The following is a 13,754-nucleotide window of genomic DNA, read 5'->3' as shown; positions in this document are numbered from 1 at the left end:
ACACACACACACACACACACACACACACATACACACACACACACTTACACACATACCACCCAGCCGAGTGAGTTTGTAATATTTATCAAATTGTTCAACAGTGTCTGAATCGACTGTAACCTTGAAGTATTATTTAAAGATTGAATAGGCTATTTCGTTACTAAAACAATGTCGACCATGATGCTGAGTTTTTCCCTAAGAACGCGTGTTTCACAAATCTAATCTTGACCTTTTATTGCTAAGCTTAACATTAACCTCTCTAACATAATATACACAAACCAGAAGTGTCAACCAAATCCAAACTTGGATGCCTTAAGCTCAGCCCAGCATTAACATTACACAAAATGATTGTTAAACGATTCTAACTTATTAATGACTCAGTCGATATCATTTTCACTAGGAGGCGGGCTGCTTCGACCCTACCTGTCAGAGATAGGTATACTGAATGGGACACATCATCCCAATAGGTAGACTGAGACGTTCGAGAAAACAGCTTGTGAATCGAACTCGCATATTCAACGAGCAAAGGCAAAATGCCTGACCACTACACACTAGAAGTCGCCTAACCATTACCTCAAACTGCGCCCCAAACATATTCGCAATAACATACATTTACATTCCGAGGCAGGCCTGGTATTAGTTGCCTTTCGTTTATTGTGGGCCATATTTCGGTCTTCCTAAGCTAGATCTATTGTCTACTGCAGCAAAAACTGGAAGGCCAGTAGCTTTGTCAGCATTTTAGTACCGTTGCTCTAACATGACTGCTTAAGGTTCACTTTGATGATCACCATAATTCCCGTAAAAAGACAAGTTTTCAACTAATGCTTTGTTATTGTAATAAGCTATGAGTGTCAAACCATGCCAATTATGAGAAATATCGTAAAGAAAGCAAAGACAGCACAGAGAGAAATGGAAAGGAAAATGCTTGGTATAATAATACAAGATCAAATAAAGTACACAAAAATAATATGGAAATCATGGCAAATGTATACAAATGAGTGGCAAATCCCCAGATTTATACTCCGACAAAAATGGAAATAGGCTTGTCTCATAGCTTGAAAGGTAGATAGCAGATGGACAAAAAGATGTATTGAATGGAGACCAATGGCAATAAAATGATCGAGAGGCAGACCAGAAAGAAAGTGGCAAGGTGACACCATAGAGGGAACGGGAACAACCAAGATAATACGGAGAACAGCAGATAGAACAGAACGGAGGTCATTGTTCGGGGGGGGGGGGGGGAGGGGGGAGGGGGGCGGCTATATCCTACAGTTGGCTAGCAAAAGCTAAACCGAAAGACCAAACAGTGTTTAGCAGGGTGTTTAACCTCAAGATAGGCAAGACAGTCTATTAAAAGCTGTACGAAATCACAAGCATTCCTGAAGGTGTGCATCCCAGTTCTGACTATTGACGTCGCTTAATACTGTTGTCATGTGGCTAGGTTGGAAGACTGCTTGGTTTCGTGACTAGATGACTTCAGCCCTTGGTTTTGTGTGGTCTTTCATTGCCTGAACCAGAATTACCTTGTTATTCTGTGTATTGACATCGCATTATCTGCTAATTATTAAAGACTATTTTATATAACAATCTGATTTCACAACTGGATGCCTTTCACGTAGAATAGGGGAGGTCTCATATCGTTCATCGGTTATACAACATCTTAATTATGAACTACAGAGTTCTTTGTTCAGAGTATGTCAGATAGAGGTTTGATTAATTACCAGATGGATTTGTTTATCAGGGCAAAAGTGGATCTCACGTAACGACAAACAGTGTAACGTTATACATCAATTTTGGGTTATGCGTGTTCTTCAATAATTGCTCCCCTTTGTCCCCTACACGCTTTAGCATTTCGGTTCCTCTTCTACACCCCTGGGGCGCCATTAACTTAGTTGGCATCATGTTGGGCTGTAGAGCGGATGACCCAAGGTGGAATTCCAAGCGATCTCAACATGTGTGACCAATTAGCTGAAACTATTGGCTGGCTATGGACACGTCTTGGGGATACCCTCTATTCTGGGGCTATGTCTTTGTGGTGGGTGATTGGCGGGCGCTCTAGTGTGGCTTGCTACCTCTTTCCTGTCAAACATTTGTAGTCTTTATTTCTCCTCCTTCTTTTCTTGTATGTTAATCTCTATTAGCACTTCTAATCCTCGGCATTTATTTGATCTAAAATTGTTGCAAGTGTCGTAAAATTCCTTATAAAACTAAAAACTTTGATATCGTCATTGTAATCGATTTCAGTTGTCTTACCTTTTTCATCCTTTTGCGGATCCGAAAACACAACATTTTAATCGTCATGCACAGAACGAAATGTCTTCTATTTAAAGGAGAAGCGGATACAGTTATAAATCAAAGTCGTTATTCTTAGGCCGGTGCTACTCGCCCGATGTCGGGTGACTAGCGCCAGGTTACTCGCTCGATGTCGGGTGGCTAGCGTCAGGCTAGCGTCAGGCTACTCGCCCGATGTCGTATGACTAGCATCAGGCTACTCGCCTGATCTAGGGTGGTTTGCGTCAGGCTAGTCGACCGAATTCGGTCGAGTAGCTCGACGCTACTGGCCCGTGGGGATTTCTGCGAACTCTTGTGGCTAGCATTTTCTGCCCACCCGGAGCCTGTCATCTAGATCTAGTCTTAGTCTTATACGGGGCGCCCACTTCGGATGGATCGCCTTCCGAGCGACATGAAGCTATTGAGAGCACCTAGCGCACTTCTGTGATTGGCCCAAAATAGATCATAGATGATGTTTTTCCGACATCTATTTTTTGTCGTCTTCCGAGGTTTCCCTCGCGAGTTGACTACATTGTTGTAGATCCCCTAGATCTATCACCCTTTGTTAATTATTTGATTATTATCATTCATCGGAATGCCGGTGACAACGTTACTAACAAGAGAAATGCAGCGCCGTTATGTTATTAAAGATTGTCTAGCTACTACCAAGATGTTTCAATTGCCCTCTGTCACGTCTGAACGAGACTTGGGCGCTAGATTTACCTCGTCTTCTTAGCGCGTGAAGGCCCTTGATACGAGTGTAAACAAACGTTCCAGCGCTGAGTTGAAAGCGATAAATTTTGTCTTCGGGCAGAGAGAGAAAGAAAGAGAGGAGGAGGGGGGGGGAGAGAGAGAGAGAGAGAGAGAGAGAGAGAGAGAGAGAGAGAATGAGAACGAGAAAGAGAGATGGAGAGAGAGAGAGAGAGAGAGAGAGAGAGAGAGAGAGAGAGAGAGAGAGAGAGATTTCTGCAATCTGCGATTACAAATTATTCACGTGAAAAGTGGTAAATTTTAAAAATTGTTTCACTCAGGTCTCTAAAACTTTGGAAAGTCTTTCCCACATATAATTCAGCTGCCATGTTGACCGATCCGACTCTTGACTTTGAGGACAAGGAGTGACCGAGTGAGTGACTGAATCTTACGCGACTGATCACGCGAATTTTAAAGGAGCATGCGCAGAAATCCCCACAGGCCACAACACGGAACATGCGCAGAAAACCCAAAGGGCTAGAAGCCGCAGGCCAGGCGGGGTTAATCGACCGAATTCGTTCGACCGGAACATGCGCAGAAATCTTAGATCGGGCGAGTAGCCTGGCGCTAGTCACCCGACATCGGACGAGTAGCCACTCCATTATTTTTAAGGCAAACGTCAGGGTACATATCACTAGCAAATACGGTAATAAAAGATATACTGGTAAAAATAAAAACAAAAATCAAGATTTACGAAGCATGTAAAGTGCTTGTAAAGTTTGAGAAACTCAATAAACTGATCACTTGGATGTGAGAATCGAGCTCGTGTTTTCGACATTCGTAGCGACGAGTCTGTCCTTGATACAACAGACGTTGGTACATCATAGTCACACCCCCTCACTCTATTTCTTATTAAAAGAGCTCGTTTGTCACGAGAAAGAATAATTACATTTCTGGAATCGAACTCAGATCCTATTCGTATAATGTAGGCCGGTTCAAGTGAGCTATTCTGCTGAGCTGCTGCTGCTTCTGTTGCTGCTGTTGCTGTTGCTGCTGTTGCTGTTGCTGCTGCTTCTGTTGTTGCTGTTGTTGTTGGATTTTTGTTTGTTGCTTTTGTTGTTCTCGTTGTTGTAATGGCTGGAGCTGGAAGTTTATTCTTCTTATTCTGGACATTGTTTTGTTGTCATCGTTGTTTGTTGTTATTATTGTTGTTGTTGGTATTGTTATTTTTGTTGTTGTTGCTGTTGTTGTTGTTAATGTTGTTGTTGTTATTGCTGCTGCTGATGTTACTGTTAGTATTGCTGTTGATTTTTTTCCTGCTGTTGTTGTTATCACAGTTCTCTGCGACTTAAATCGATGTCCTTTCTGCTTGTCCTGGTAACTTTCATTTCTTTCTACGGTTTGTATTTTCAAAGTCAGAATTGATAAACCTAGTCTTTTAAAAAATGTGTCAGTAATGGATTCATAACCAGAAAGCGGAAATGAACAATGTGTGGAAATATCCCTCATTTCCCACCCCGTAATCCCAGATCACCGACGTGATCTTTCTTCAAAAAACATTGCACGACCATTGTAGCAATAGTAAAAAAGCGACGGATGTGATAAGGATTATGGGGACAAAAACTTAAGTCTACCTTTTAAAGGACTAATAGGTTTTGCCCAGTCTGTATATGGCTGTATTGAATACTAGTATTATATCACACGTTCAATTAGAGAAAACGAATAGAACAAAGCAGTGGGTGCAAGGGCAGACAACTTTCAAACTCGTGCGCCGAGAGAACTGCGGGGTAGGAAAACACTTCAAGTTGTGGGAGTAAAAGCAAAGCTGTGTATGAGGTTTGTGGAAGATGTAAGTAATGTTGGACGGAAAATCTGAGAACACGAGGACATTTTTTTGTCCATGTAGGAGTGTGTGTGAGTGAGTGGGTGCGGTTGAGCGTGCGTTTGTTTGTGAGTGGGGGAGGGGAGTTTATGAGCGCGCACGTGTGTGTGTGTCTGGGTGTGTGTGTGTGTGTGTGTGTGTGTGTGTGTGTGTGTGTGTGTGTGTGTGTGTGTGTGTGTGTGTTATGTCAGTGTGCGTGACTAGGTCGGATTATTGTATGTGCTCAATTTTTGCGTGCATAATTAAACATGTATATCATTTACAGAGAGGATGGGCACAGCTCAATTCCTGGGGAGGGAAGCAGGCGGAAAGAAACGGAGAGAGTGAATATTTCAGAGATTTCATTGCAATGTATTGCAGGGAAAGGAAAAAGGAAAAGAATTGTTGTCATCACAATTGCTGCAATCCTGATCTGTAGAATAACTATATACTTTTCGCTTTCTAAAAAAACCCAAACAACAACAACCCAAAGCTTTCGCAGAACCTATCGTCCCCTCATCCTCCCTCACTCCCCCCCCCCTCTCTCTCTCTCTCTCTCTCTCTCTCACTCTCTCTCTCTCTCTCTCTCTCTCTCTTTCTTTCTTTCTCTCGCTCTCCCTCTCTCTCTCCCTCTCTCTCTTTCTCTCCCCCCTCCCTCTCTCTCTCTCTCTCTTTCTCCCTCCACCCTCTCTCTCTCTCTCTCTCTCTCTCTCTCTCTCTCTCTCTCTCTCTCTCTCTCTCTCTCTCTCTCTCTCTCTCTCTCCAGGTTTCTTCCCAGTTAGATGCAAAGTCTATTCGAAAACAACAAAACAAAGAACGTCAGGATAGAGAGAAATTGTAGTCTCGCCACGATCGTAAGAAAAATAGATTAGTAAATGTTCCTTCTAGTAACACTAACAGTTTCTGACAATTAATTCCTTGAACAATCAACGATATTTTTTTAAAACAAAAATTATTATTACTGAGAGGTGGGTTAAGGAAATAAAATGAAACCGGGGGAAATGGATTATAAAATTAGTATAACGTGGAGGTGTCGACAGTTTTTATTATTTACATGTCTGTCAGGCGCTGCAACAGTTTTGTCTTGCTTATTCGCTGTTTCTGTATTGTAATAATGTAGATCGAATGCCTCAAGGGAATGCACAAAAGGTGGGGAAAGGTTGAAATAGTTCGAAAGAGGGAGGAAAACTGATTTTTAAAAAGAAGAAGAAAGGAAAAATAAAGGAGGAGGAGTTTTGATTAGACAATGTTTATTCGATTTTCGTTTGGCAAAGCTGAAATTGCAGTCGTCGTTAACAGTGGGTGTGGGCGTACTCTAAGGATTTTCTTTGCATCCAATTTTGAAATGCCCATTTGAAAGAAAACATCTTCTGAATGATGTTGCTGACGCAACTGTATCGACATAAGGCATCAAGATAAATTTGCATTAATGCATTTTTATACCTGACAACGCCTTTTGCAATCGCCAGTTTTCATGCTGATTTTTTAAAAGTATGAATTATTTACATAATGACTTTCCATTAAAATTACTTTAACAAGTCTGGTTTTAAAAAAGAGAGAGAGAGAGAGAGAAAGAGAGAGAGAGAGAGAGAGAGAGAGAGAGAGAGAGAGAGAGAGAGAGAGAGAGAGAGAGAGAGAGAGAGAGAGAGAGAGAGAGAGAGAGATTGTCTTTTCTTTGTCTGCATATAATCTGACCAATTTCTATTTTTGTTTTAAAATTTTGCTTGGAACATTTGACCTTTAAGACTGCATAACAATCTAAAATAACAGTATATGTGCAAATGAGAAGACAGATTCTCTTGGAATTAAAATATAATACGTTGGTGAAAACATTCTTTGGAGATTCTGCTGGTTCGAAAACAGATCTAAGCAACGCCTTATCATGAAAGTCATATAATGTGTCTATGACACGTCTTCAAAATGCTTTCTTATAAACCATCCGATTGTCAGTACGGTTTGCGTACACTGACATTTTCCAACGTTTAGGTTTACTTCTCAGTAACTACAGACGTTGTCTTCATGCAGCTTCTTTGATCGACACAAGGTTGGCAAAATAGATAACCGTCCCAGTATGCTCTAGCAGATGGATTCCGGGGGGTACCGGTTCCTTGTGAATTATATTTCGTTGTAAAATAGTTTAGAAAGCAGGTTAATATTGTTTGTCTCCTGTATACCTTTACTTGTGTGTATTCAAACCCGTCTTAGGTTCCTTGGGAAAAAATAACACAAAAGACGTTATTTGTAACGATTTTATTTTGGTTATTTGATTTGATTTAGCTCAAGGAAGTACATCAACCGATTAGGGCCAAGGAAATATATACAGGTAGAAACAACAGAAGGAGAAATAAAATTGAGGCGGTGAAGCGCGATGCCATCTGGGATACCATCGAAAATCGCCGGTTATCAAAACAGTGCAGAGAAAAAATATGTTTTGTGGCGGTTGACCGTTTGATAGTTATTCCAAAACAGCAAAAGAGGCACTTCACTTTAAAGTCTCGCTGTTTTCAGCAAGCAAGAAATTACTATTTAAAATGGACCTGTGACCGACTTCAGCGAACCAAGGCGGAAACCAGATAGGGAATGGACATGTTGTGAAAGAGGAGAAATACATATGATACAACGCTGATCGAGACGTTTACAGCTATACCATTAGACTCGTGGAAATACAAGATGACGGAGTGATGTAACAAAAGGTTAGGGGAGAAGCAGAATCTTCCAAAATCAATGAAAAGGACGAAGCGTCTAATAATGCTATAGGCCAATAATCCAGACAGATATTATGTTTCAGTCCAAGACTGCAATGTACCTCGGGTGTTTATATGTGTGAACGAGTGTGTACGTGTTTGTTTGTTTGTTTGTGCGTGCGTGCGTGTGTGTTGTGTGTGTGTGCGTGTGTGTGTGTGTGTGTGTGTGTGTGTGTGTGTGTGTGTGTGTGTGTGTATGTGTGTATGTGTGTGTGCGCGCGCGTGTGCCTGCATGCTTTTATGGTGCAAGATGAAAAATTAAGTAAAAAGACACACTAGGGAAATCATAGAACAACAAGACAGACAAAGGTAAGAAATACAAACTATCACACAGAACACTTATTCCCCCACTTTTGCTTTGACATGATTATTTCTCCAGCGTTTATTCAATCAAAGATTGCTCAGACCCAAGAGTACTTGATGCGCTTTTCATCAGAGCTGAGTTCAGTACCCAGCAAAAAAATAATGTTCGAGCAGACCTTTGTAGAGAGCACACCAAAGAGGAGAATACTTCACTCCTAAGATGGGTCTGGTTCTAATTGTTAGTTCTCCCAACCCCCACCCCTATTTACACGTGATTTAGATTATCTAGGATGAGATGTACTTCTGCGACAGGGTCAATGAGTGGGGCAGCAGTGGCGATGAGTGGATGAAAGCGTGGGTGGGGCTCAGAAATAAGGGTAGGTTGAGTTAAAAGGTACGATTTCCTCAGTTCAGAGTAAAACTTAGATGTGCGTGAGTTTGTATATGTGTGTATGTATGCGTGTAGTCGCAGAAACCGAGACATATCTAACGAGGACTCAATAAGCGGGTTGTTTTCTGGGTCTGTGGTGGAAAGCGTGTCATAAACTCCCCCCCCCCCCCAACCCCATTGTTAGAGCTTGAAGAGCACGAACCCTCTGTGCTACAGCTTTCTCGCGTCCCTTTTTAAGCTCGTTTACCTTTTTACAAAAAGAGTTTCCGAGAGAAAGTGTGAGAACGGGCTTGTCATTGGCTTGGCTCTAAAGATTTTTTGATTGGTTGTTAGGTTACTATCGCTGTACACGGTGACAACACAGAATAAATAAACGAGCAAGTGCATGCGTTCACTGCGTGCAACTGGAGGTGGAAGATTTTACAGCAGTCTTAACGGTTTCAACTGATTATTTATTTAAACAATGAAACATTCATTTACGCAAGGAAAGAGTTGGTGGGGGGGGGGGGGGGGGGGGGGGTAAGCTTTTTAGCCCTTCACTAAGCTCCGCCACTGGGAGCAAGCATCAGTAGTGAATCGAACATCGCAGACACCAATCGTTTGGCTCTGACATAATCAAATGTCATGACCGAATAATGCCTTTCAGCATCGTAAGACTGTCCCCATAGCCCTATCTCAGCTTATGTGGGTAATCGGTGGTTGACATAATGAAGTGCTCGCAAGTAACCGCTTAAATGTATGTCTAAACTTCCAATCGCCTTCACAAAAACCCGTCAGCCAGTCTTCGTCCTTTGTACACGAAGCTGTCTAACCCTCAGCCTATTCGTATGTAGCACATACATTGTTCCATTATAGTGGCTTTTCTTCTTTTTTGGGAGGCGAGGGGTGGGGTGTCAGTCAATTTTCTATTCTGTGTTTAGGTGTTCGGATATGAATTTCTCTCAGGAAGGGAAAAATTTGAAACATGGTAACAAACATACAAGGGAAGAAACGGGTAACAAGATGCAAATAGGTATCCAAGGAGAAGAGTATCATTTTCCGTTGTAGTTTCCCCTGCCTCTTTCAAGAAACTCTCGACTGATTTTTAGAACAAAGGTTTCGTATATCCCATTGCAGAGCCTCAAGACATGTGTCAGTGATGTAGCGGTAAGGAGCTTCGTCGTAGAATACAGAAGACTCGAGCTTAATTTCCGTGCGGGAAGCTCTTTTATCCAGTATCTGTGTTCCTCTTGGGTTTTTGTATCCCTTACAGCCCGGGTTGGCCCTTACAGTCAGGGTTGAACATACATTCATATAGGCCCTTTAGCATGTCTGCAATGGTCAACACTAGTACATGTATTTGCATATTGTTTTCTAAATTAAGAGTCGTTGTGTTTAATCAGTATTTGATTTTGACTGTTAATATTTCCCTCTGCCATCAGCACATTTCAGATAATTTAGAAGACTGGGTGCAGAGCACGAACCCTCTGTACTACAGCTGTCCCGAGTCCCTTTTTAAGCTCGTTTACCTTTTCACAAGAAGAGTTTCCGAGAGAGGCTTGTCAGGGGTAACCAGAGCTAAAAGGGAGACATCATTTCAGCACACAGTCGGAGATACTTAATATAAATATGTTTTCTAATATGGGAATCAAACTCGTGTTACACCACAGGTGACCGCCATATCAAAAGAGCGGAGAATGAAACAAACATAAACAACTGAAGGAAGAACGTTAACCTGCCAAGAAGACGCAGATTCGTTCGTGCCAAGCTAAAACTTCAAATTAAATATTCAAATTTTGTGAAATACGTTTTGTCACTTCAGTTGCTTCAGTGAGCGTGGGTGTGATTTAAATAAGAGAGTCAAAACTCCACTTGAATTTCAAATAGCCGCCACAACGCAGCCCATGCGCATATTATAGGTTAATGAAGCTCAAAGGTATAAGCTCAAAATAAGCTTAGAGAAAGTACACTAGGCAATTCTGGGGGAAGTGTCGACCGACACCCTCGTTGGTGATTACAGATCGCAATTCCGTTACCTGTGCTGATCTGATTAACCTTGGAGAGAACTTACGAGGGATGATATTACGTTACTGTCCTTGCCCATCTGTTGCAGATGTTTCACGCTGCCATTCTATAGCATCTTTCAACGCAAAGTCTTTACATGTACTTCGGGTTTAATTAAGGGGTTTCAGTTTGCCAGTTTGAAATGTCTAAATCGCCTATGTTTTTGTCATATATTGAGACAGGTTTATGATCTTTGAAATCACGCATTCTTTAGAAGGTAGTGACGCGTACTTATCTAACTGTACTGTATTGTTGCGGAGAGTGACTGCTCTTTTTTCTAGAACTAGACCACAATGAAGAAGGTGTTTTGACCAATGGACCCTCAGTTATAGGATTGTAGTGTTCATATCTATCAAACCTCCCTCCACCCTCTGTCTCTCTTTCTCTCTTCTTTTCTCTCTCTCTCTCTCTCTCTCTCTCTCTCTCTCTCTCTCTCTTTCTCTCTCTCTCTATCTCTCTATCTCTCTATCTATCTATCTATCTATCTATCTATCTATCTATCTATCTATCTATCTAGCTATCTATCTATCTATCTATCTATCTATCTATCTATCTATCTATCTATCTATCTATCTTGTTTTGTTTCCACCCCCACCCCCCACCCCAAGCTATGAAAATCCTTTCTTGACTCTGTTCATATTTATCCACCAAAGTCAATGCCTCTTCAACCTCCGTGTTTGACATGTTTATTTAAACATGCTGTACAGGATGTACGGACTGCTGTCACTTCTCCATAACAATAGAAATTGTTCTACACCCAGCGACAAAATATAATTCACAGAGGAATCTTTGTATGTGACACTCATTTGTCAAAAGGGAAATAACGAACATAGCATAGCAGGTTTTCGTGGTATGAGTAATACTCTTCCCAACAATTTAATTGATCTCATTTGCCCCTTTTTAGCTTACATCTCATACATCAAATACATGCTGAAAACATAATATGCAATCCCAGATCAACACGGACAGAACGCTTTTCAAAGGCCACTGAGAATTCTCTGAACACAATAGTAATATGATAAATTTGGAGAACAGTTTTACACAAAGCGCTTTACAATTGCCCATGGTCCAGGGAGTTGGGCCATGCTTGGCAGTAAGGCCTATTTTGCTTGGACTTGGACCCGAAGGTTCCTTGAAGTTCATTTTCACAAGGTTGCAGATCTAAAAGCCACTACCACGGTTAAAAGCATATACGGTACAATTGGTAACAGGAAATTAAAGTGGTATCTTTATACATCAAGAACTCCTTATCGGGAATATTTGTAATGGTAAAACTGAAGCTTTGTCTCGAGTGGTGTTGTATAGCGAAGATAATACAATTCCTGGATCAAGTTTCATACTACATTTTCGGTAGCATATAATATGACATGTCGTAATGTTTGGAATCATCCTTAACATCTTGACAAAATCGCTATGAAGCCAAAGAACTAGAGCGGTAATTTTTAAAGTCCGAAACGTGTTTGTTTCTGGAGCACAAATAAAGAAAGAAACGGTTGCTGTGATAAAATTAGTAAAAATTTAGCTAGTTGTGTAAGTCCAATTTTCGAATTCGAGTAATGTTAAGAATTGTCTTGTCATTTGAGGAATAACTTTTTTTCAGCTTAGGGTACTGGTTCCACATGGGGTGTTCTTTTTCCGGTGTGGACACTATGTCAACAACAACAACAACAACAACAACAACAACAACAACGACAACGACAACAGCAACAGACATTTACAACAAGGTACTCACCAAGAGCACTGGCCCCTGCATAGCTGGATTCTGTCACTTGGGCCTGGGCCAAAGGAAGAAATCCACAGCAGAAGAAACACCAGACGCCCAACCCGAACATGGCGATCACATGACTAGTGAGCGACTTCATCGTGCACAGTTGGAATAAGACCAGTTGTTGAAAACCTTTGTAATGGGTGATTCTTTCTCTTTCAGGACTGCACAACACATGCCTTGTTTTCTTTTATAAGTATCAGTGCATACACGCCTGAAACCGGGAAACATAATGGTAGGTGTTTTTAGTCGCCAGCGCTGTCTTTGTGATACTCACAGTCAAATGAAAAGGTTAGGTGCGGTGTGGAGAATCACCACCACAACAGGAGACTTCAAGTGCGTGGCTCTTAGTCGTGCTCAGCTCCATAGACAATAGAAACAACCTTTCTTCACTCAGCGCTGAACTGCGATCTGACAGGGAAGCTGTTTTCACATCAAAATGTAACTTTTAGTTTCTGCAGATGCCTTTTGCGAAAAGTAATTGTGCTTCATTTGCTTTTCTAACCTCTTTCTTTGAAGTAATAAATTGTGATCAGAAAAGTCACACTTCAACTTTCTCGACAATCTCTGGCGTCTGTTTTCTGAAACCGAAGATCGAGAATGACATTCTGATTATTTGAAGCGACATTCGATATAGCTGCTTCAGATTCTTTCGATCAGCTATATATATTAATATGATTGCTTTCCCTTGTGCCCTCAATACTTCACTCCATGAACAACGACAAGGGGCCGTGAGCTAAAAGGTCACACATGCGCTAGGAAAATATTGATTTGATCAAGATTGTGCATAGCCGAGTACGGGTAAAACTGGAAAGATCTCCGATAGTCATCACTATACGCGGTGTCAGTCCGAGGCATAGAAGTAGAAACTGCTTACAGTAAAGACAAGACGCGCTATCCCCATTATAATATAACCGAATTTACACTGGAAAAGTCCGTCTTATTTAGAGAGAGATGTGGGGGTTAGTTATTTTTGTTGTTTGTTTGTTGCAGTTGTTGTTTTGTTGTTGTTGTTTGTTTTTGTTTGTTTTTTTTGTTTTTTGGGGGGGGACCGGAGTTGCTTTGTTTTGTTTGGGGGTTTTTTAATAGTATTTTTTTTCTTATTCATCTTTGTTTTCGGGTTGGTGGCTTTTTACAGAACAAAGTGTTGTCATCCGTTGCTCATTAGCTTCTCCATCTCAAGAGGTGCGTCCCACTCAGCGTGTTTGCTTTTCTCTTCCTTGTTTGCTCACTAATTATTTCATTTTTACGGAGCATTGTTTTCTTAAAATGTGACTGGTTTTTTTGTTGTGTTTTTTTTTGGGGGGGGGGGTTTGGGGGATGATGGAATGCAACGGCGTCTCCACTCAGCGAATAAAAGAGGTTTTGGACATGCAGTGAATTGCATTAGTAAAATTCCCGAGGAGCACATTTTCCAGTTCATCGGCTTGCAAAAGTATACTTGGTAATCAGTGGGAATATTTTGTCTGAATGTTGGAGATACTTGCCTAACAGACTGATCGATTCACATCTTGGAGGAAAAGAGTAATGGCTGAATGAAGAAAGGAAGGAAGACAGCAAGAAATAAGGAAGGGAGGAAGGAAAGGAGGAAAGAAAGGAGGAAGAAAGAGGGAAAGAAGGAAGGCAGAAACGGATAAGGAAGGGACGGAGGAAGGAAGGAAGGAAGGAAGGAAGGAAGGAAGGAAG

General features: G+C 41.3%; 1 protein-coding gene across 1 annotated transcript in view; it reads right to left on the bottom strand.

Moving 5' to 3' along the window:
- The window catches only part of LOC101852748 (probable G-protein coupled receptor CG31760), a gene marked incomplete at its 3' end in the record, with an annotated part of 95,017 nt that extends 82,060 nt beyond the window's left edge, over nucleotides 1-12,957 (bottom strand). The window contains 1 exon segment of the mRNA XM_013087539.2: nucleotides 12,036-12,957. Coding sequence (XP_012942993.1) covers nucleotides 12,036-12,165 — 130 coding nt within the window.
- Between the last annotated feature and the right edge of the window lie 797 nt (nucleotides 12,958-13,754).

This window comes from Aplysia californica, unplaced genomic scaffold (assembly GCF_000002075.1).
Source record: "Aplysia californica isolate F4 #8 unplaced genomic scaffold, AplCal3.0 scaffold00021, whole genome shotgun sequence".
Lineage (NCBI taxonomy): Eukaryota > Metazoa > Mollusca > Gastropoda > Aplysiida > Aplysiidae > Aplysia > Aplysia californica.
The sequence above is the reverse complement of the archived record's forward strand: the minus strand, read 5'-3'. Positions and strand labels throughout refer to the sequence as shown.